This window comes from Oncorhynchus mykiss, chromosome 8 (assembly GCF_057628025.1).
Source record: "Oncorhynchus mykiss isolate SJ-2025 chromosome 8, ASM5762802v1, whole genome shotgun sequence".
NCBI lineage: Eukaryota > Metazoa > Chordata > Actinopteri > Salmoniformes > Salmonidae > Oncorhynchus > Oncorhynchus mykiss.
The window spans coordinates 87,926,620-87,952,500 of record NC_143029.1 but is presented as its reverse complement, the minus strand read 5'-3'; the positions used below and the strand labels follow the sequence as shown (position 1 = coordinate 87,952,500).

General features: G+C 45.4%; 1 protein-coding gene across 2 annotated transcripts in view; it reads right to left on the bottom strand.

Moving 5' to 3' along the window:
• Positions 1–25,881, bottom strand: part of vav3b (vav guanine nucleotide exchange factor 3b) — a 98,342-nt gene that overhangs the window by 23,226 nt on the left and 49,235 nt on the right. For both annotated transcript variants that reach the window (XM_036986618.2, XM_090182918.1), the window contains exons 20-25: positions 24,184–24,314; positions 11,805–11,870; positions 11,535–11,569; positions 10,359–10,475; positions 7,455–7,542; positions 4,261–4,393 (exon numbers count right to left, since the gene is read on the bottom strand). In XM_036986618.2, the coding sequence (XP_036842513.2) occupies positions 4,261–4,393; positions 7,455–7,542; positions 10,359–10,475; positions 11,535–11,569; positions 11,805–11,870; positions 24,184–24,314 (570 nt within the window). The remainder of the gene's footprint in view (positions 1–4,260; positions 4,394–7,454; positions 7,543–10,358; positions 10,476–11,534; positions 11,570–11,804; positions 11,871–24,183; positions 24,315–25,881) is intronic.

Sequence of the window (25,881 nt, the reverse complement as noted above, 5' to 3'; positions counted from 1 at the left end):
TGCGTGTTACAGAGTGCTGCTGCTTCAGTCTGGAGCATCCGTTACCTTAATGTGCATCCCAAATGTCACACTATTCCCTATATAGTGCACTTCCAGAGGTAAATCACAAACATCACTCTATTCCTTATACAGGTTTAGGATCTTAATTTGAGCCAGTTTGCTACAGTAGGAAAATAATCCTGCAGCAACAGGAAATGTGAAGAAATGATGTGGATTATAATTCATGGTAATTTTATGTAGGGGTTGGTCCATTTTTTCCTAATTGGAAAATCAACTCTGAAATTTTTAAGTGAAAATTCCAAAACCCAGAAGCCTTTTAAAACCTCAGATTGGCAGGAAAGTTATCCTGCAACAGGGTGATCACATGACCCTTACGGACCCTAGTCAAACGGAATAAGGAACCATTTGGAATGTAATCCTTATGAGGTTTGGTCGTTGTTGTTGTTGTTGTTGTTGTGCTGCTGGTTTGACCTGGAGCAAAACAATACATTGATTCATAATGCCTGGGTGCTGAGTGATGCTCACACTGCTGCTGCTCACACTGCTGCTGCTCACACTGCTGCTGCTCAGACTGCTGCTGCTCAGACTGCTGCTGCTCACACTGCTGCTGCTCACACTGCTGCTGCTCACACTGCTGCTGCTCACACTGCTGCTGCTCACACTGCTGCTGCTCAGACTGCTGCTGCTCACACTGCTGCTGCTCACACTGCTGCTGCTCACACTGCTGCTGCTCAGACTGCTGCTACTCACACTGCTGCTACTCACACTGCTGCTGCTCAGACTGCTGCTGCTCAGACTGCTGCTGCTCACACTGCTGCTGCTCATATTGCTGCTGCTCAGACTGCTGCTGCTCACACTGCTGCTGCTCATACTGCTGCTGCTCAGACTGCTGCTGCTCACACTGCTGCTGCTCACACTGCTGCTGCTCATATTGCTGCTGCTCAGACTGCTGCTGCTCACACTGCTGCTGCTCATACTGCTGCTGCTCACACTGCTGCTGCTCACACTGCTGCTGCTCATACTGCTGCTGCTCATACTACTGCTGCTCATACTGCTGCTGCTCATACTGCTGCTCATACTGCTGCTGCTCATACTGCTGCTCATACTGCTGCTGCTCATACTGCTGCTGCTCACACTGCTGCTGCTCACACTGCTGCTCATACTGCTGCTGCTCATACTGCTGCTGCTCACACTGCTGCTGCTCATACTGCTGCTCACACTGCTGCTGCTCATACTGCTGCTCATACTGCTGCTGCTCATACTGCTGCTGCTCATACTGCTGCTCATACTGCTGCTGCTCATACTGCTGCTGCTCACACTGCTGCTGCTCACACTGCTGCTCATACTGCTGCTGCTCATACTGCTGCTGCTCACACTGCTGCTGCTCATACTGCTGCTCACACTGCTGCTGCTCATACTGCTGCTCATACTGCTGCTGCTCATACTGCTGCTGCTCACACTGCTGCTGCTCACACTGCTGCTCATACTGCTGCTGCTCATACTGCTGCTGCTCACACTGCTGCTGCTCATACTGCTGCTCACACTGCTGCTGCTCATACTGCTGCTCATACTGCTGCTGCTCATACTGCTGCTCACACTGCTGCTGCTCACACTGCTGCTGCTCATACCGCTGCTGCTCATTCTGCTGCTGCTCACACTGCTGCTGCTCACACTGCTGCTGCTCACACTGCTGCTGCTCATACTGCTGCTGCTCACACTGCTGCTGCTCATACTGCTGCTGCTCATACTGCTGCTGCTCATACTGCTGCTGCTCACACTGCTGCTGCTCACACTGCTGCTGCTGCTCATACCGCTGCTGCTCACACTGCTGCTGCTCATACTGCTGCTGCTCATACTGCTGCTGCTCACACTGCTGCTGCTTCTCATACTGCTGCTGCTCACACTGCTGCTGCTCAGACTGCTGCTGCTCACACTGCTGCTGCTCATACTGCTGCTGCTCACACTGCTGCTGCTCATACTGCTGCTGCTCACACTGCTGCTGCTCATACTGCTGCTGCTCATACTGCTGCTCATACTGCTACTGCTCACACTGCTGCTGCTGCTGCTCATACCGCTGCTGCTCACACTGCTGCTGCTCACACTGCTGCTGCTCACACTGCTGCTGCTCACACTGCTGCTGCTCATACTGCTGCTACTCACACTGCTGCTGCTCATACTGCTGCTGCTCACACTGCTGCTGCTCATACTGCTGCTACTCACACTGCTGCTGCTCACACTGCTGCTGCTCATACTGCTGCTGCTCATACTGCTGCTCATACTGCTGCTGCTCACACTGCTGCTGCTCATACTGCTGCTACTCACACTGCTGCTGCTCATACTGCTGCTGCTCATACTGCTGCTACTCACACTGCTGCTGCTCACACTGCTGCTGCTGCTTCTACTGACTAAGATCACTGGCATCTTGTAGAGCTATCTGAGGCTGTGGAGAGTGGTATTGACTGTTCACTGGCTTAGATACATACATAGCTACATATTGACTAGGCCGACATATCACTGACTTCATCACAGCCTGTATATTTACAGTATCAGAAAGTCAAATATTCCAGTCTGGCCATGTCAGGGCTGAGGGAAAGTCAAATATTCCAGTCTGGCCATATCAGGGCTGAGGGAAAGTCAAATATTCCAATCTGGCCATATCAGGGCTGAGGGAAAGTCAAATATTCCAGTCTGGCCATATCAGGGCTGAGGGAAAGTCAAATATTCCAGTCTGGCCATATCAGGGCTGAGGGAAAGTCAAATATTCCAGTCTGGCCATATCAGGGCTGAGGGAAAGTCAAATATTCCAGTCTGGCCATATCAGGGCTGAGGGAAAGTCAAATATTCCAGTCTGGCCATATCAGGGCTGAGGGAAAGTCAAATATTCCAGTCTGGCCATATCAGGGCTGAGGGAAAGTCAAATATTCCAGTCTGGCCATATCAGGGCTGAGGGAAAGTCAAATATTCCAGTCTGGCCATATCAGGGCTGAGGGAAAGTCAAATATTCCAGTCTGGCCATATCAGGGCTGAGGGAAAGTCAAATATTCCAGTCTGGCCATATCAGGGCTGAGGGAAAGTCAAATATTCCAGTCTGGCCATATCAGGGCTGAGGGAAAGTCAAATATTCCAGTCTGGCCATATCAGGGCTGAGGGAAAGTCAAATATTCCAGTCTGGCCATTTCAGGGCTGAGGGAAAGTCAAATATTCCAGTCTGGCCATATCAGGGCTGAGGGAAAGTCAAATATTCCAGTCTGGCCATATCAGGGCTGAGGGAAGGTGAAATATTCCAATCTGGCCATATCTACGGCCTTCATTTCCACAAGGTCTAGACACGAGTGTGTACAGTTGAATATTAGAAAAATGCAGGCAGGTGGGCATTTCTAAATCTCACAGAGCTAAAGGCATGCTGTGGAGGAGGATGATTCGCGGAGGCCGAAACAAGCCTGCATATTTAAAGTCACTGTCTGGGCAAATGTGTGCTCGTTTCCTATTCTAACTAAACAAAAGGAAACATTTCAATAGACGACTATTAGGTGTTTCGTGGAATACTGATAGCATTGATGTGTTTCTCTTGAGAGTCAAATTACCACTTATAGACCGTATTTCTAACAGGCCAAAAACAGGGCTGTGATTTGGATATAACACACATTTTTCACTTGAGTGTTGAATAAGAACAAATGCTAAAAGCAGGTTTTTATTTAATTGAACAACAGTATTTTTTTTGTTTGACAATTGGGAGTTGGTTGTGCAAGCAATGAGAGTAAAGCATTTATTTCTTTTCTGTACACATGTACAACGTTCTCTGGCTGTGCTGTGATATAAACAGTGAGAGCAATGACGCGAGTCTGTTATATCTTGTTGGAGATAAAACCATGAGACCATTCGGACATCCTAATTTCAGGACTCACCTCACTTCTTTGAACAGATTCCAACGAGTGTTGGGGGGTCAATTCAGGAAGTGACATGAATTAAAACATTTTAAAATGACAAAAACAAGTTATAAGGTGATGATGGGACTCAGTTGCCTCCTGTACTCACCAATTACTGTACTAGACCATTAAGCGACTACCGGTGGTGTTCACACTGTGTTCACCAGTGGCAGCGTGCATCAGATCAAATGTATTTATAAAGCCCTTCTTACATCAGCTGATATCTCAAAGTGCTGTACAGAAACCCAGCCTAAAACCCCAAACAGAAAGCGATGCAGGTGTAGAAGCATTAGACCATTATGTTAGTGGAGACAGGGATCTGTCCTGTACTCACCAGTGCCAGTGTGTCGGATGCCTTGGGGCAGGTTGTTCCCGTTGCTTGGCTCCCTGAATGGTACCTGCAGTGTTGTGTCCAGACTCTTGAAGCCCTCTCTCAGAGAATGCTGCTTGTAGTAGTCTACCAGGTCCTGGGTGTTTAAAAACACACAATAACTAGTGAAAACACACAGGAAATAAATTTCAGACCCACCTATGGTGACTTAAAAACTTAAGGAGGAGGAGCATGATGAATTGTATACATTTATTTCAATGGGATGGCATTATTTTATTGGGATGGCATTTCTTTATTGGGATGGCATTGTTTTATTGGGATGGCATTGTTTTATTGGGATGGCATTTCTTCATTGGGATGGTATTGTTTTATTAGGATGGCATTTCTTCATTGGGATGGTATTGTTTTATTGGGGTGGCATTTCTTCATTGGGATGGTATTGTTTTATTGGGATGGCATTTCTTCATTGGGATGGTATTGTTTTATTGGGGTGGCATTTCTTCATTGGGATGGTATTGTATTGGGATGGCATTATATTATTGGTATTGTATTGCTTTATTGGGATGGCATTGTTTAATTGGGATGGTATTTTATTGGGATGGTATTGTTTTATTGGTATGGCATTATTTTATTGGGATGGTATTGTTTTATTGGGATGGTATTTTATTGGGATGGCATTGTTTAATTGGGATGGCATTTTATTGGGATGGTATTGTTTTATTGGGATGGCATTATTTTATTGGGATGGTATTGTTTTATTGGGATGGTATTGTTTTATTGGGATGGTATTGTTTTATTGGGATGGTATTGTTTTATTGGGGTGACATTTCTTAATTGGGGTGGCATTGTTTTATTGGGGTGACATCTCTTAATTGGGGTGGTATTGTTTTATTGGGGTGGCATTTCTTAATTGGGATGGCATTGTTTTATTGGGATGTTTTATTGGTATTTTATTCCTTTATTGGGATGGTATAATTCTATTGGAATGGTATTGCCTTATTGGGATGGCATTATTTTATTGGGATGGCATTATTTTATTGGGATGGTATTAGTCTAGGTGTTATGTATGTCTATGGTTGCCTAGATTGGTTCTCAATTAGAGGCAGCTGTTTATTGTTGTCTCTGATTGGGAACCATATTTAGGTAGCCATATTCCTTGGGTATTTTGTGGGTTATTGTCTATGTCTAGTTGTTGGGGATGGCAGTTTTATTGGGATGGTATTGTTTTGGGGGGATGGTATTGTTTTATTGGGAAGGTATTGTATTGTTTTATGGGGATGGTATTGTTTTATTGGGATGGTATTGTTTTGGGGGGATGGTATTTTTTTATTGGGAAGGTATTGTATTGTTTTATGGGGATGGTATTGTTTTATTGGGATGGTATTGTTTTATTGGGATGGTATTGGAATGGTAATTGTTTTATTGGGATGGTATTGTTTTATTGGGATGGTATGGGAATGGTATTGTTTTATTGGGATGGCACTGTTTTATTGGGATGGTATTGTTTTGTTTTATGGGGATGGCAGAGTTTTGGGGGGATGGTATTGTTTAATTGGGATGGTATTGTTTTGGGGGGATGGTATTGTTTTATTGGGAAGGTATTGTATTGTTTTATGGGGATGGTATTGTTTAATTGGGATGGTATTGTTCTATTGGGATGGTATTGGTTTTTTTTGGATGATGACAGCATAGCGCTACTAAACTAGAAACATGTGGGAGGATTTGACAGCATAGTGTCACTAAACTAGAAACATGTGAGAGGATTTGACAGCATTACACCACTAAACTAAAAACGTGGGAGGATTTGACAGCATTGCACCACTAAACTGGAAACATGGGAGGATTTGACAACACAGCGCCACTAAACTAGAAACATGGGAGGATTTGACAGCACAGTGCCACTAAACTAGAAACATGGGAGGATTTGACAGCACAGTGCCACTAAACTAGAAACATGTGGGAGGATTTGACAGCACAGTGCCACTAAACTAGAAACATGTGGGAGGATTTGACAACACAGCGCCACTAAACTAGAAACATGTGGGAGGATTTGACAGCACAGCGCCACTAAACTAGAAACATGTGGGAGGATTTGACAACACAGCGCCACTAAACTAGAAACATGTGGGAGGATTTGACAGCACAGTGCCACTAAACTAGAAACATGGGAGGAATTGACAGCACAGCGCCACTAAACTAGAAACATGGAGGATTTGACAGCACAGCGCCACTAAACTAGAAACATGGGAGGAATTGACAGCACAGCGCCACTAAACTAGAAACATGGGAGGATTTGACAGCACAGCGCCACTAAACTAGAAACACGGGAGGATTTGACAGCACAGCGCCACTAAACTAGAAACATGGAGGATTTGACAGCACAGCGCCACTAAACTAGAAACATGTGGGAGGATTTGACAGCACAGCGCCACTAAACTAGAAACATGGAGGATTTGACAGCACAGCGCCACTAAACTAGAAACATGGAGGATTTGACAGCACAGCGCCACTAAACTAGAAACATGTGGGAGGATTTGACAGCACAGCGCCACTAAACTAGAAACATGTGGGAAGATTTGACAGCACAGCGCCACTAAACTAGAAACACGGGAGGATTTGACAGCACAGCGCCACTAAACTAGAAACATGTGGGAAGATTTGACAGCACAGCGCCACTAAACTAGAAACATGTGGGAAGATTTGACAGCACAGCGCCACTTGCGTCGTGACTGCACCAGTAGAGACCAGAGAAATTCATGTTCATCTCTCACCACGTTAATGTCATCAGATACTCTAACAAAATATATTTCTGCAAAAACAAATCAATGTTAGCTAGCTAGCTACGTTTAACCTCGTTGAATGTGCGTTTCCAATGTTTCCAATTTCAGTTTGTGTGGTTGTTGGTTTAGCTTTCTGTAACTTTATAGCAAGTACAGTCTGCATGTGTAGGTGCTTATTGCGTCATGATTGCAAGGTGTCGCGTGTGTGTGTGTGTGTGTGTGTGTGTGTGTGTGTGTGTGTGTGTATATCAGGGAGGTTGGAGCAGAAGACAAATTCCCATCTTTTCCAACTGTCCAATATCTGGTTTTCGAATGCCCTTCTAGCCAAACAGAAAAGAGTATTCAACAACGCTGTGGTATAATTCTGTATACTGTATCGTGTGCTAAATTGCAAAGTGGGACCAAAACACGACATACCAACACAGTCTTAAACAGCCTGGTCTCTGCGATGTAAAAGCATTCATTCTTTGTCAGGATCTTGATGTGTTTGACGTCATCGTTGAACCTGTGGGCAGAACATGGCTAGGCTTTAGCTAATCAAACCAAAATGTTATTTGTCACATTAGCAGAATACAACAGTGAAATGCTTTACTTACAAGCCCTTAATAACAAACAACGCAGTTTTGGGAAAAAATATATTTTTAAATACAGTTGAATTCGGCATCTTACATACACTTAGGTTGGAGTCATTAAAACTCGTTTTTCAACCACTCCACAAATTTCTTGTTAACAAACTATAGTTTTGGCAAGTCAGTTAGGACATCTACTTTGTGTATGACACTAGTCATTTTTCCAACAATTGTTTACAGACAGGTTATTTCCCTTATAATTCACTGTATCACATTTCCAGTGGGTCAGACATTTTGGAAAATTGCAGAAAATGATGTCATGGCTTTAGAAGCTTCTGATAGGCTAATTGACATAATTTGAGTCAATTGGAGGTGGACCTGTGGATGTATTTCCAGGCCTTCCTTCAAACTCAGAGACGCTTTGCTTGACATCATGGACAAATCAAAAGAAATCAACCAAGACCTCAGAAAAAAAATTGTAGACCTCCACAAGTCTGGTTCATCCTTGGGAGAAATTTCCAAATGCCTGAAGGTACCACATTCATCAATACAAGCAATAATATGCAAGTATAAACACCATGGGACCACGCAGCCATCATACCGCTCAGGAAGGAGACGCATTCTGTCTCCAAGAGATTAACATACTTTTGTGCGAAAAGTGCAAATCAATCCCAGAACAACATCAAAGGACCTTGTGAAGATGCTGGAGGGTACAAAAGTATCTATGGGTCCTATATCGACATAACCTGAAATTCCACTCATGCACCAGAAGGTGTTGGAGTCGTGCCTGGCCCTCCAGTCATGAGTAAATTTAACCAAATGGGCTAACTCAGACATGTGTGTGCAGGACACCCATAGAGTCCACCTTGACAACCATAGAGTCCACCATGACAACCATAGAGTCCAACTTGACAACCATAGAGTTCACCTTGACAACCATAGAGTCCACCTTGACAACCATAGAGTCCAACTTGACAACCATAGAGCCCACCTTGACAACCATAGAGTCCACCTTGATAACCAGAGTCCACCATGACAACCATAGAGTCCAACTTGACAACCATAGAGTTCACCTTGACAACCATAGAGTCCACCTTGACAACCATATAGTCCACCATGACAACCATAGAGTCCACCATGACAACCACTGAGTCCATCTTTACAAACATAGGGTCCACCATGACAACCATAGAGTCCACCTTGATAACCATAGAGTCCACCATGACAACCATAGAGTCCACCTTGATAACCATAGAGTCCACCATGACAACCATAGAGTTCACCATAGAGTCCACCTTGATAACCATAGAGTCCACCATAGAGTCCACCTTGACAACCATAGAGTCCACCTTGACAACCATAGAGTCCACCTTGACAACCATAGACTGCACCATAGAGTCTACGATAGTAAACCATAGAGTCCACTTTGACAACCATAGAGTCCACCTTGACAACCATAGAGCCCACCTTGACAACCATAGATCCCACCTTGACAACCATAGAGTCCACCTTGACAACCACAGAGTCCACCTTGACAACCATAGAGCCCACCTTGACAACCATAGAGTCCACCTTGACAACCACAGAGTCCACCTTGACAACCATAGAGCCCACCTTGACAACCATAGAGCCCACCTTGACAACCACAGAGCCCACCTTGACAACCATAGAGCCCACCTTGACAACCACAGAGTCCACCTTGACAACCATAGAGCCCACCTTGACAACCACAGAGTCCACCTTGACAACCATAGAGCCCACCTTGACAACCATAGAGTCCACCTTGACAACCATAGAGCCCACCTTGACAACCACAGAGTCCACCTTGACAACCATAGAGCCCACCTTGACAACCATAGAGTCCACCTTGACAACCATAGAGCCCACCTTGACAACCATAGAGTCCACCTTGACAACCATAGAGTCCACCTTGACAACCACAGAGTCCACCTTGACAACCATAGAGCCCACCTTGACAACCACAGAGTCCACCTTGACAACCATAGAGCCCACCTTGACAACCACAGAGTCCACCTTGACAACCATAGAGCCCAACTTGACAACCATAGAGTCCACCTTGACAACCATAGAGCCCACCTTGACAACCACAGTGTCCACCTTGACAACCATAGAGCCCACCTTGACAACCATAGAGTCCACCTTGACAACCAGAGCCCACCTTGACAACCATAGAGTCCACCTTGACAACCATAGAGTCCACCTTGACAACCACAGAGTCCACCTTGACAACCATAGAGCCCACCTTGACAACCATAGAGCCCACCTTGACAACCATAGAGTCCACCTTGACAACCATAGAGTCTACTACGGCTTGAATGTCACTGGCTGGAGAGCTGTGTCACATTACCAGACACCATTTCCGAGGCCCTCGACTCTGCTCTACTTCATAATCTCTAGCCCACAGACCGTAGCCGAATAACTGGACAATGTCTGACACATGCCAAAAAACACAGTTTGAATGGCTAACTGACCATGAGTGTCCAGTGACACGGCAGTTAAATCCTGGTTCTGTTTGTAACAGCTGAAGTCGTCATTTCCTGCTCCACATATAACATGGAGGGTTAAAACACAGTCCCAAAAACATTTCAGACTATCAATGGCTCTTGAACAGGACAGTGTGACATGACAGTTACACCATGGTCCTGGAAGTGAAGAACATGCCCCTGCTTGCACGTACATGATGCTGACACACACACACACACACACACGTCCCAGTCCCAGGTCCACTTACTTGATACTGATGGCATACTCGTTAGACTCTCTGGTCCGGTGTCTGATCAGGTAGGTGCTGTTCTCTCTGTCCATCAGCTTTACCGCCGCCTCCTGCCTCTCCATTGGTCCTGCAAACCTGACCATGAGATAAACCATGAGATAAACATCACACAAACAACACACAACCATCAGACAACCATCAACCAACAATCATACAACCAACACACAACCATCAGACAACCATCAACCAACAATCACACAATCAACACACAACCATCAGACAACCACCAACCAACAATCACACAATCAACACACAACCATCAGACCACCATCAACCAACAATCACACAACCAACACACAACCATCAGACAACCATCAACCAACAATCACACAATCAACACACAGCCATCAGACAACCATCAACCAACAATCACACAACCAACACACAACCATCAGACAACCATCAACCAACAATCACACAACCAACACACAACCATCAGACAACCATCAACCAACAATCACACAATCAACACACAATCATCAGACAACCATCAACCAACAATCACACAACCAACACACAATCATCAGACAACCATCAACCAACAATCACACAACCAACACACAACCATCAGACAACCATCAACCAACAATCACACAACCAACACACAACCATCAGACAACCATCAACCAACAATCACACAAACAACACACAACCATCAGACAACCATCAACCAACAATCACACAACCAACACACAGCCATCAGACAACCATCAACCAACAATCACACAATCAACACACAACCATCAGACAACCATCAACCAATAATCACACAACCAACACACAACCATCAGACAACCATCAACCAACAATCACACAACCAACACACAACCATCAGACAACCATCAACCAACAATCACACAATCAACACACAACCATCAGACAACCATCAACCAACAATCACACAACCAACACACAACCATCAGACAACCATCAACCAACAATCACACAACCAACACACAACCATCAGACAACCATCAACCAACAATCACACAATCAACACACAACCATCAGACAACCATCAACCAACAATCACACAACCATCAGAGAATCACAAACAGTCCACAAATAACCATTGGAAACCCAGTAACAATGACATTATAATTCCTGACATATAAGAGTTGCTGTTTCACCTACCACAGCTGGGCTGAATAATCCACTGGTTTGGGTACCTGGGAGGGACAGTGAGAAACACAGTTATTTCCAGCTAAATGAAATCAATGCAGACAAGTAGAGGTCATCTGCAGTAATGAGCAATCACCTGTGAAGAACGTAGGCATTTAGAAAGGGTTTATGAAGGCTTATGAAAGTTTATGAAGGCTTATGAAGTTTTATGAAGGCTTAGGAAGTTTTATGAACGCTTCATTAAGCCTTTAAATGAGTTGTTAAATTAGCATCTATACTTACACATGGGCATGGCCTAACGGCATCGCTGGGAAAGGAACCAATCTCACTCGTCGCCAAGATCTTGCCCTGCAATGGCACATGGCTGTTAGTTAATCACATTACATTAGTCTGGGAGCAACATCCATCCGCTCCTCCTCCCCCATCGCTTCTATAAATCATCCCTTCCCTCCTCCTTCTCCCCCATCGCTTCTATAAACCATCCCTTCCCTCCTCCTTCTCCCCCATCACTTCTATAAACCATCCCTTCGCTCCTCCCCCATCACTTCTATAAACCATCCCTTCGCTCCTCCTTCTCCCCCATCGCTTCTATAAACCATCCCTTCGCTCCTCCTTCTCCCCCATCACTTCTATAAACCATCCCTTCGCTCCTCCTTCTCCCCCATCACTTCTATAAACCATCCCTTCGCTCCTCCCCCATCACTTCTATAAACCATCCCTTCCCTCCTCCTTCTCCCCCATCACTTCTATAAACCATCCCTTCGCTCCTCCCCCATCACTTCTATAAACCATCCCTTCCCTCCTCCTTCTCCCCCATCACTTCTATAAACCATCCCTTCGCTCCTCCCCCATCACTTCTATAAACCATCCCTTCCCTCCTCCTTCTACCCCATCACTTCTATAAACCCTCCCTTCGCTCCTCCCCCATCACTTCTATAAACCATCCCTTCCCTCCTCCTTCTCCCCCATCGCTTCTATAAACCATCCCTTCCCTCCTCCCCCATCGCTTCTATAAATCATCCCTTCCCTCCTCCTTCTCCCCCATCACTTCTATAAACCATCCCTTCGCTCCGCCCCATCGCTTCTATAAACCATCCCTTCCCTCCTCCTTCTCCCCCATCGCTTCTATAAACCATCCCTTCCCTCCTCCTTCTCCCCCATCGCTTCTATAAACCATCCTTTCCCTCCTCCTTCTCCCCCATCACTTCTATAAACCATCCCTTCGCTCCTCCTTCTCCCCCATCGCTTCTATAAACCATCCCTTCTCTCCTCCTTCTCCCCCATCGCTTCTATAAACCATCCCTTCTCTCCTCCCCCATCGCTTCTATAAACCATCCCTTCCCTCCTCCCCCATCGCTTCTATAAATCATCCCTTCCCTCCATCCCTTCGCTCCTCCCCCATCGCTTCTATAAACCATCCCTTCCCTCCTCCTTCTCCCCCATCACTTCTATAAACCATCCCTTCCCTCCTCCCCCATCGCTTCTATAAATCATCCCTTCCCTCCATCCCTTCGCTCCTCCCCCATCGCTTCTATAAACCATCCCTTCCCTCCTCCTTCTCCCCCATCACTTCTATAAACCATCCCTTCCCTCCTCCCCCATCGCTTCTATAAACCATCCCTTCCCTCCTCCCCCATCGCTTCTATAAACCATCCCTTCCCTCCTCCCCCATCGCTTCTATAAATTATCCCTTCCCTCCATCCCTTCGCTCCTCCCCCATCGCTTCTATAAACCATCCCTTCCCTCCTCCCCCATCGCTTCTATAAACCATCCCTTCCCTCCTCCTTCTCCCTCATCGCTTCTATAAACCATCCCTTCGCTCCTCCTTCTCCCCCATCACTTCTATAAACCATCCCTTCCCTCCTCCTTCTCCCCCATCACTTCTATAAACCATCCCTTCCCTTCTCCCTCATCGCTTCTATAAACCATCCCTTCGCTCCTCCCCCATCGCTTCTATAAACCATCCCTTCCCTCCTCCCCCATCGCTTCTATAAACCATCCCTTCCCTCCATCCCTTCGCTTCTATAAACCATCCCTTCCCTCCTCCTTCTCCCTCATCGCTTCTATAAACCATCCCTTCGCTCCTCCCCCATCGCTTCTATAAACCATCCCTTCTCTCCTCCTTCTCCCCCATCGCTTCTATAAACCATCCCTTCCCTCCTCCTTCTCCCTCATCACTTCTATAAACCATCCCTTACCTCCTCCCCCATCGCTTCTATAAACCATCCCTGCCCTCCTCCCCCATCGCTTCTATAAACCATCCCTTCCCTCCATCCCTTCGCTTCTATAAACCATCCCTTCCCTCCTCCTTCTCCCTCATCGCTTCTATAAACCATCCCTTCCCTCCTCCCCCATCGCTTCTATAAACCATCCCTTCCCTCCTCCCCCATCGCTTCTATAAACCATCCCTTCCCTCCATCCCTTCGCTTCTATAAACCATCCCTTCCCTCCTCCTTCTCCCCCATCGCTTCTATAAACCATCCCTTCCCTCCTCCTTCTCCCTCATCGCTTCTATAAACCATCCATTCGCTCCTCCCCCATCGCTTCTATAAACCATCCCTTCCCTCCTCCCCCATTGCTTCTATAAACCATCCCTTCCCTCCATCCCTTCGCTTCTATAAACCATCCCTTCCCTCCTCCTTCTCCCTCATCGCTTCTATAAACCATCCCTTCGCTCCTCCCCCGTCGCTTCTATAAACCATCCCTTTGCTCCTCCCCCATCGCTTCTATAAACCATCCCTTCCCTCCTCCCTCATCGCTTCTATAAACCATCCCTTCGCTCCTCCCTCATCGCTTCTATAAACCATCCCTTCCCTCCTCCTTCTCCCCCATCGCTTCTATAAACCATCCCTTCCCTCCTCCCCATCACTTCTATAAACCATCCCTTCGCTCCTCCCCCATCGCTTCTATAAACCATCCCTTCCCTCCTCCCCCATCGCTTCTATAAACCATCCCTTCCCTCCTCCCCCATCGCTTCTATAAACCATCCCTTCCCTCCATCCCATCGCTTCTATAAACCATCCCTTCCCTCCATCCCATCGCTTCTATAAACCATCCCTTCCCTCCTCCTTCTCCCTCATCGCTTCTATAAACCATCCCTTCGCTCCTCCTCCATCGCTTCTATAAACCATCCCTTCGCTCCTCCCCCATCGCTTCTATAAACCATCCCTTCCCTCCTCCCTCATCCCTTCTATAAACCATCCCTTCGCTCCTCCCTCATCGCTTCTATAAACCATCCCTTCCCTCCTCCTTCTCCCCCATCGCTTCTATAAACCATCCCTTCCCTCCTCCTTCTCCCCCATCACTTCTATAAACCATCCCTTCGCTCCTCCCCCATCGCTTCTATAAACCATCCCTTCCCTCCTCCTTCTCCCCCATCACTTCTATAAACCATCCCTTCGCTCCTCCCCCATCGCTTCTATAAACCATCCCTTCCCTCCTCCTTCTCCCCCATCGCTTCTATAAACCATCCCTTCCCTCCTCCTTCTCCCCCATCGCTTCTATAAACCATCCCTTCCCTCCTCCTTCTCCCCCATCACTTCTATAAACCATCTCTTCGCTCCTCCCCTATCGCTTCTATAAACCATCCCTTCCCTCCTCCCCCATCGCTTCTATAAACCATCCCTTCCCTCCTCCTTCTCCCCCATCACTTCTATAAACCATCCCTTCGCTCCTCCCCTATCGCTTCTATAAACCATCCCTTCCCTCCTCCCCCATCGCTTCTATAAACCATCCCTTCCCTCCTCCCCCATCGCTTCTATAAATCATCCCTTCCCTCCATCCCTTCGCTCCTCCCCCATCGCTTCTATAAACCATCCCTTCCCTCCTCCTTCTCCCCCATCACTTCTATAAACCATCCCTTCCCTCCTCCCCCATCGCTTCTATAAACCATCCCTTCGCTCCTCCTTCTCCCCCATCGCTTCTATAAACTATCCCTTCCCTCCTCCCCCATCGCTTCTATAAATCATCCCTTCCCTCCTCCTTCTCCCCCATCGCTTCTATAAATCATCCCTTCTCTCCTCCTCCCCCACCGCTTCTATAAATCATCCCATCACTCATTCCCCCCTCCCCATCGCTTCTATAAATCATCCATCCCCTCCTTCTATTCTACTCCTCCCCATCGCATCTACAGTATAAATCATCTATTCTCTTCTCCTCCTCCACAATCACTTCTATAAATCATCCCCTCCTCCTCCCCCATCGCTTCTATAAATCATCCCTTCCCTCCATCTCTTCTATTCCTCCCCATCGCTTCAATAAATCAACCCTTCCCTCCTCTTCTCCTCCTCCACCATCACTTCTATAAATAATTCCTTCTCTCCTCCTCCGCCCCATCACTTATATAAATCATCCCTTCCCTCCTTCTCTACTGCTCCCCATCGCTTCTATAAATCATCCTTCTATCCTTCTCTCCCCCTCACGCATCACTTCTATAAATCACCCTTCTATCCTTCTCTCCCTTTCCCGCATCGCTTCTATAAATCACCCCTTCCCTCCTTCTCTCCTCCCCCACCGCTTCTATAAATCCTAGACAATTAGCTCACAATGAGACAGAGCGTCTAACACACTAACACACTAGTGATGTAGCAGTCACTAACACACTAGTGATGCAGCAGTCACTAACACACAAACACACTAGTGATGCAGCAGTCACTAACACACTAACACACTAGTGATGTAGCAGTCACTAACACAATAACACACTAGTGATGTAGCAGTCACTAACACACTAACACACTAGTGATGCAGCAGTCACTAACACACTAGTGATGTAGCAGTCACTAACACACTAGTGATGCAGCAGTCACTAACACACTAGTGATGTAGCAGTCACTAACACACTAGTGGTGTAGCAGTCACTAACACACTAGTGATGCAGCAGTCACTAACACACTAGTTGAGGTTTTTCTTTCCTTCTTTTTATCTGACGTTAGTGCGTAGCCTCATCCTAACCTTTAGGGCCTAACTGTAGAGGGCCAAATGCTTTTGGGAACTTGAGAAAAGAGTAGGGAGAGTAGAAAGGAGGGTCAGAACTGTAGCCTAATGTTTGGGAAAGATTTGGGGAAGTGTAGCAGTGCTGGTTATGTTATGTGATGATTGTGAGGCGCTAAAGAAATGTGACGGTCACAAGACGGGGCCTTTAAAATGGTCAAGGGAACTGTGCTGTTCTGATGGGTTAAACGGAATAGTCGCCTGACTGAAATCTGGACATTGAATTGGGTCTATAACCTCTCACATTGCCTAATATTAACTCCTGCAGAATTAAGCATTTCTTGCAGTAAAACTATACACCAAATGTACATTTAGACTCTGGAACAGGAGAGGAGAAATATGATTTCATTTAGCATCTTGAGAGAATAAAACGCTCGGTTAGGGACCGTCTCTAAAAGGTGGCGGTGCAATCTTCATCAGCATCATAAAACCTTATACAGCAGTTAGGGACCGTCTCTAAAAGGTGGCGGTGCTATCTTTATCAGCATCATAAAACCTTATACTGCAGTTAGGGACCGTCTCTAAAAGGTGGCGGTGCAATCTTTATCAGCATCATAAAACCTTATACTGCAGTTAGGGACCGTCTCTAAAAGGTGGCAGTGCAATCTTTATCAGCATCATAAAACCTTATACTGCGGTTAGGGACCGTCTCTAAAAGGTGGCGGTGCAATCTTTATCAGCATCATAAAACCTTATACTGCAGTTAGGGACCGTCTCTAAAAGGTGGCGGTGCTATCTTTATCAGCATCATAAAACCTTATACTGCGGTTAGGGACCGTCTCTAAAAGGTGGCGGTGCAATCTTCATCAGCATCATAAAACCTTATACTGCAGTTAGGGACCGTCTCTAAAAGGTGGCAGTGCAATCTTTATCAGCATCATAAAAACTTATACTGCGCTTAGGGGCCGTCTCTAAAAGGTGGCGGTGCAATCTTTATCAGCATCATAAAACCTTATACTGCAGTTAGGGACCGTCTCTAAAAGGTGGCAGTGCTATCTTTATCAGCATCATAAAACCTTATACTGCAGTTAGGGACCGTCTCTAAAAGGTGGCGGTGCAATCTTTATCAGCATCATAAAACCTTATACTGCAGTTAGGGGCCGTCTCTAAAAGGTGGCGGTGCAATCTTTATCAGCATCATAAAACCTTATACTGCAGTTAGGGGCCGTCTCTAAAAGGTGGCGGTGCAATCTTTATCAGCATCATAAAACCTTATACTGCAGTTAGGGGCCGTCTCTAAAAGGTGGCGGTGCAATCTTTATCAGCATCATAAAACCTTATACTGCAGTTAGGGACCGTCTCTAAAAGGTGGCGGTGCTATCTTTATCAGCATCATAAAACCTTATACTGCAGTTAGGGACCGTCTCTAAAAGGTGGCGGTGCAATCTTTATCAGCATCATAAAACCTTATACTGCAGTTAGGGACCGTCTCTAAAAGGTGGCGGTGCAATCTTCATCAGCATCATAAAACCTTATACTGCAGTTAGGGACCGTCTCTAAAAGGTGGCGGTGCTATCTTTATCAGCAACATAAAACCTTATACTCCAGTTAGGGACCGTCTCTAAAAGGTGGCGGTGCTATCTTTATCAGCATCATAAAACCTTATACTGCGGTTAGGGACCGTCTCTAAAAGGTGGCGGTGCAATCTTTATCAGCATCATAAAACCTTATACTGCAGTTAGGGACCGTCTCTAAAAGGTGGCGGTGCTATCTTTATCAGCATCATAAAACCTTATACTGCGGTTAGGGGCCGTCTCTAAAAGGTGGCGGTGCAATCTTTATCAGCATCATAAAACCTTATACTGCAGTTAGGGGCCGTCTCTAAAAGGTGGCGGTGCAATCTTTATCAGCATCATAAAACCTTATACTGCAGTTAGGGGCCGTCTCTAAAAGGTGGCGGTGCAATCTTTATCAGCATCATAAAACCTTATACTGCAGTTAGGGACCGTCTCTAAAAGGTGGCGGTGCTATCTTTATCAGCATCATAAAACCTTATACTGCAGTTAGGGACCGTCTCTAAAAGGTGGCGGTGCAATCTTTATCAGCATCATAAAACCTTATACTGCAGTTAGGGACCGTCTCTAAAAGGTGGCGGTGCAATCTTCATCAGCATCATAAAACCTTATACTGCAGTTAGGGACCGTCTCTAAAAGGTGGCGGTGCTATCTTTATCAGCATCATAAAACCTTATACTGCAGTTAGGGACCGTCTCTAAAAGGTGGCGGTGCTATCTTTATCAGCATCATAAAACCTTATACTGCGGTTAGGGACCGTCTCTAAAAGGTGGCGGTGCAATCTTTATCAGCATCATAAAACCTTATACTGCAGTTAGGGACCGTCTCTAAAAGGTGGCGGTGCTATCTTTATCAGCATCATAAAACCTTATACTGCGGTTAGGGACCGTCTCTAAAAGGTGGCGGTGCTATCTTTATCAGCATCATAAAACCTTATACTGCGGTTAGGGACCGTCTCTAAAAGGTGGCGGTGCTATCTTTATCAGCATCATAAAACCTTATACTGCGGTTAGGGACCGTCTCTAAAAGGTGGCGGTGCAATCTTCATCAGCATCATAAAACCTTATACTGCACTTAGGGACCGTCTCTAAAAGGTGGCGGTGCAATCTTCACCAGCATCATAAAACCTTATACTGCAGTTAGGGACCGTCTCTAAAAGGTGGCGGTGCAATCTTTATCAGCATCATAAAACCTTATAATGCGCTTAGGGACCGTCTCTAAAAGGTGGCGGTGCAATCTTTATCAGCATCATAAAACCTTATACTGCGGTTAGGGACCGTCTCTAAAAGGTGGCGGTGCAATCTTTATCAGCATCATAAAACCTTATACTGCAGTTAGGGACCGTCTCTAAAAGGTGGCAGTGCAATCTTTATCAGCATCATAAAACCTTATACTGCAGTTAGGGACCGTCTCTAAAAGGTGGCAGTGCAATCTTTATCAGCATCATAAAACCTTATACTGCGGTTAGGGACCGTCTCTAAAAGGTGGCAGTGCTATCTTTATCAGCATCATAAAACCTTATACTGCAGTTAGGGACCGTCTCTAAAAGGTGGCAGTGCAATCTTCATCAGCATCATAAAACCTTATACTGCAGTTAGGGAACGTCTCTAAAAGGTGGCGGTGCTATCTTTATCAGCATCATAAAACCTTATACTGCGCTTAGGGACCGTCTCTAAAAGGTGGCGGTGCTCTCTTTATCAGCATCATAAAACCTTATAATGCGCTTAGGGACCGTCTCTAAAAGGTGGCGGTGCTATCTTTATCAGCATCATAAAACCTTATACTGCAGTTAGGGACCGTCTCTAAAAGGTGGCGGTGCTATCTTTATCAGCATCATAAAACCTTATACTGCGCTTAGGGACCGTCTCTAAAAGGTGGCGGTGCAATCTTCATCAGCATCATAAAACCTTATACTGCAGTTAGGGACCGTCTCTAAAAGGTGGCGGTGCAATCTTCATCAGCATCATAAAACCTTATACTGCAGTTAGGGACCGTCTCTAAAAGGTGGCGGTGCAATCTTTATCAGCATCATAAAACCTTATACTGCGGTTAGGGACCGTCTCTAAAAGGTGCCGGTGCAATCTTCATCAGCATCATAAAACCTTATACTGCGGTTAGGGACCGTCTCTAAAAGGTGGCGGTGCTATCTTTATCAGCATCATAAAACCTGATAGTATTTCAACCACAAAATATACATCCACACTGAACTCTTAGCAAAAACATGTTAGGTCAAACTGGACATTTTGCATGGAAAATCTTTCAATTTAAAAAAATATATATACAGTGGGGCAAAAAAGTATTTAGTCAGCCACCTTTATTTAATCTTTATTTAACTAGGCAAGTCAGTTAAGAACACATTCTTATTTTCAATGACAGCCTAGGAACAGTGGGTTAACTGCCTCGTTCAGGGGCAGAACAACACATTTTCACCTTGTCAGCTCGGGGTATTCAATCTTGCAACCTTAACTAGTCCAACGCAATAACGACCCGCCTCTCTCTCTCGTTGCACTCCACAAGGAGTTACGCAAATGCAGTAAGCCAAGGAAAGTTGCTAGCAAGCGTTAAACTTATCTTACAAAAAACAATCAATCATAATCACTAGTTAACTACACATGGTTGATGATATTACTAGATATTATCTAGAGTGTCCTGTGTTGCATATAATCTGACTGAGCATACAAGTATTTGACTGAGCGGTGGTCGGCAGAATCAGGTGCGTAAACATTCATTCAAACAGCACTTTTGTGCGTTTTGCCAGCAGCTCTTCGTTGTGCATCAAGCATTGCAATGTTTATGACTTCAAGCCTAAACAGCAAGCCTATCAACTCCCGAGATGAGGCTCGTGTTAACGAAGTGAAATGGCTAGCTAGTTAGCGCTCACTACTTGTCGATGTGTTCCTGGTTCGAGCCCAGGGAGGAGCGAGGAGAGGGACGGAAGCTATACTGGTACACTGCCAATACTAAAGTGCCTATAAGAACATCCAATAGTCAAAGGTTAATGAAATACAAATGGTATAGAGGGAAATAGTCCTATAATTCCTATAATAACTACAACCTAAAACTTCTTACCTGGGAATATTGAAGACTCGTGTTAAAAGGAACCACCAGCTTTCATATGTTCTCATGTTCTGAGCAAGGAACTGAAACGTTAGCTTTCTTACATGGCACATATTTTACATGGGACATATTGCACTTTTACTTTCTTCTCCAACACTTTGTTTGTGCATTATTTAAACCAAATGGAACATCTTTCATTATTTACTTGAGACTAAATTGATTTTATTGATGTATTATATTAAGTTAAAATAAGTGTTCATTCAGTATTGTTGTAATTGTCATTATTATAAATAAGTAAATAAAAACATCGGCTTTTATGGCCCTCCAATAATCGGTATCGGTAAAATCATAATCGGTCGACCTCTACTACAGACACCCTGGTTCGAATCCAGATTGTGATTGGGAGTCCCATAGGGCGGGCCAGTGTCGACCGGGTTTGGCCGGTGTAGGCCGTCATTGTAAATAAGAATTTGTTCTTCACTGACTTGCCTAGTTAAATTACATTTAAAAAAAATACAAATAAACAACAGGCTGGTTTACCACAAAATAATAAATCTGATGAATCCCAGAATAGTGGAAGTCCTCTCTCTCTCTCTCTCTCTCTCTCTCTCTCTCTCTCTCTCTCTCTCTCTCTCTCTCTCTCTCTCTCTCTCTCTCTCTCTCTCTCTCTCTCTCTCTCTCTCTCTCTCTCTCTCTCTCTCTCTCTCTCTCTCTCTCTCTCTCTCTCTCTCAGCCCCTTTATTACAGTATGAAGTGTGTCTCCGCCCCTTTATTACAGTATGAAGTGTGTCTCAGCCCCTTTATTACAGTATGAAGTGTGTCTCCGCCCCTTTATTACAGTATGAAGTGTGTCTCCGCCCCTTTATTACAGTATGAAGTGTGTCTCCGCCCCTTTATTACAGTATGAAGTGTGTCTCAGCCCCTTTATTACACTATGAAGTGTGTCTCCGCCCCTTTATTACACTATGAAGTGTGTCTCCGCCCCTTTATTACACTATGAAGTGTGTCTCAGCCCCGTGCAACTCCTCTTCAAAACATACATTAGATTGAAAAGTGAATCTGAAGGCCATCTCGATTATTCATTCAGCTTAATAACATTTCATCTGAAAGCTGTGGAGAGCCCCTCTCTATTTGTTACGCCCTCGTAAGCGTAAGATAAAGATTAAACGTATTACCCTGGTGCAGTAAACAGGAGCCAGCCTGAAGGATCAAATTAAATTACATTGATTGATTACATTGTCCTGGCTGGCACAGGGAGGGGGGGGGAAAGAGAGAGAGAGAGAGAGAGAGAGAGAGAGAGAGAGAGAGAGAGAGAGAGAGAGAGACTAGTGATATAATTGCCTTCAGGATAGAACAGGGGATATGAAATCTCAATATTCTGTAATCCTATCCTTTAGAACTCTTGGGGGAACCCGTTGGAAGATTAAGTATCCTTATTAGAACGTCGTTATGGATACTGAAGGGAGGGATAAAATAATTTGCAAATGTGCATTATCATTCACCAAATTCGGAGTAGGCTCCCCCTCCCAGGGGACACGGCCTATACAGAGTTCATGGTAACCACGGTGACCGCGCCAAACTTTCACACTTTTCAACTCGACTCTTCGTCCAGTAGGATTATTAATGGTCTCCTGGCAACCATTTCATAGCCACGTTGTGTATAAGTTAGTTAGAGATCAGTGAGAGACTTTTGTATATTTTTTTTAAGCCAGTAGTTCTGAAAGTAGAACTCACGAGACAAAAGTGAAAATGGTGTACTTCGTCACATACGTGCACCACGTCAGGGATCCATTCAATTCAATGCAAGGGGCTTTATTGGCATGGGAAACATGTGTTAACATTGACAAAGCAAATGAGGTAGATAATATACAAAAGCAAAATAAACTTAAATTGATTAACCAAGTGATACACACAGAGAGAGAGAAACTAAACTGAACCAGACACAAGGACTCTGCAGAGAAGAACTCTAACACATTCTCACACACAGGCACATTAGTGACTGTCTAATGTGACTATATTAGAGCCATACTGTCACCATTGATCTCACTCTCTCTCGCTCTGCTGTGTGTGCATCTTGCTAGCCGTCGCTCATTTGGCGAGGGGGCTGAAAAGTCATTGGCAGAAACTCAAATTGCTAGGAGGTGGCCCACGTGGAGGAAATGGCCCCGCAGAGCATGCAGAAAACAGTCGCTTTCAAACCAGTGATTACGTTGCTAATTGAGGTCTAAATAAAACAAGTAATTCTGTATAAATTACACATTGACATGTCCTGCCCAAAGCGGGAGGTTTAAAAAATACAAGTCGCCAAAAATACTATTTATTTTTTATAAAACTAACAAATGGTGACAGTATGGCTCTAATATAGTCACATTAGACAGTCACTAATGTGCCTGTGTGTGAGAATGTGTTAGAGTTCTTCTCTGCAGAGTCCTTGTGTCTGGTTCAGTTTAGTTTCTCTCTCTCTCTCTGTGTGTAGCACTTGATTAATCAATTTAAGTCACTAATTGGCTAGATCAACTTCTCTGCTCTCACAGATCTAATCAGAAGAGGCAAGGAAGACAACAGATAGCATTCACACAACCACACACAACCACACACAACCACGCACAACCACACACAACCACACACAACCACACACACAACCACACACACAACCACACACACACACAACCACACACAACCACACACCACCACACACACACACACACACACACACCCACACACCACCACACACAACCACACACCACCACACACCACCACACACCACCACACACAACCACGCACCACATTCCTCATGCAGAGCAGGAGTTTCATCACTCCAGGCTGAAGAAATCAATTGACAGAGCTGTGCGTGTCTGGGTTACCAACTACCACCCACTATCTCCTCTTAATGCTGACCTCTATGTAACGGTTCTGTGATGATTCACCTGGAATGAACTGGATGAGCATGACGGCTGAATGTGTGGGTTAAATCCCAGCAGTTAATGAGGAGCGAGGTCTCTCACACACACACACACACACACACACACACACACACACACACACACACACACACTAACACACACTCACTCCTTCCGTCTGACTGAGTCGTCACCCACCTGCCACCAGGAGCTGTGTAGGTCGGCACAGATGAGCTCGATGATGTCCCCAGCATGGATGGTCAACGGGGGGGCACTCTGGGGAGAGGGGATGCCACAGTAGTCTCTGATCACCAGCATCCTAGGGAGACCTGGAGACAGAGGAGAGGAGAAGACACATGCTGAGACAGGGCTATGGTAGACTCAACAGCCTTGGTTTCTCAAATGATTGCCTCGCCTGGTTCACCAACTACTTCTCAGACAGAGTTCAACGTGTCAAATCGGAGGGTCTGTTGTCCAGACCTCAGGCAGTCTCTATGGGGGTGCCACAGGGTTCAATTCTCGGGCCGACTCTTTTCTCTGTATATATCAATGATGTCGCTCTTGATGCTGGTGATTCTCTGATCCACCTCTACGTAGACACCATTCTGTATACATCTGGCCCCTCTTTGGACACCGTGTTAACAAACCTCCAAACGAGCTTCAATGCCATACAACACTCCTTCCGTGGCCTCCAACTGCTCTTAAATGCTAGTAAATCTAAAGCACGCTCTTAAACCGTTCGCTGCCTGCACCCGCCCGCCCGATTAGCATCACTACTCTGGACGGTTCTGACTTAGAATATGTGGACAACTAAAAATACCTAGGTGTCTGGTTAGACTGTAAACTCTCCTTCCAGACTCACATTAAACATCTCCAATCCAAAATTAAATCTAGAATCGGCTTCCTATTTCGTAACAAAGCATCCTTCACTCACACCGCCAAACTTACCCTCGTAAAACTGACTATCCTATCGATGCTCGATTTCGGCGATGTCATCTACAAAATAGTTTCCATTAGTCTACTCAGCAAACTGGATGCAGTCTATCACAGTGCCATCCGTTTTGTTACCAAAGCGCCTTATACCACCCACCACTGCGACTGTATGCTCTAGTCGGCTGGCCCTCGATACATATTTGTCTCCAGACCCACTGGCTCCAGGTCATCTATAAGTCTATGCTAGGTAAAGTTCCGCCATATCTCAGCTCAATGGTCACCATAGCAACACCCACCCGTAGCACGCGCTCCAGCAGGTATATCTCACTGGTCATTCACAAAGCCAACACCTCTTTTGGCCTCATTTTCCTTCCACTTTTCTGTTGCCAATGACTGGAACGAATTGCAAAAATCACTGAAGTTGGAGACTTATATTTCCCTCACTAACTTTAAACATCAGCTATTTGAGCAGCTAACCGATCGCTGCAGCTGTACATAGCCTATCTGTAAATAGCCCATCCAATCTACCTACCTCATCCCCATATTGTTATTTACTTTTCTGCTCTTTTGCACACCAGTATTTCTACTTGCACATTATCATCTGCACATCTATCACTCCAGTGTTCATTTAGTAACTAATTTTGAGTAACTCTGTGTTGTTGTTTGTGTCGCACTGCTTTGCTTTATCTTGGCCAGGTCGCAGTTGTAAATGAGAACTTGTTCTCAACTAGTTTACCTGGTTAAATAAAGGTGAAATAAAAATACAATTAAATAAATAGAGCTGGGGACAGACAGAGGAAAGGACATATGACTTCTAGATGGCCAGAGTCGCTCCCCTCCTCAACACCTCTGATGTCTTTTCCTTCCAAAACACTTGGGCGTGCTATCTCTGACCAACTGTCTCGTTATCGCTCTTAGAACCATCTTCTGGACACTAACCAGTCAGGCTTCAAGGCGGGTCAC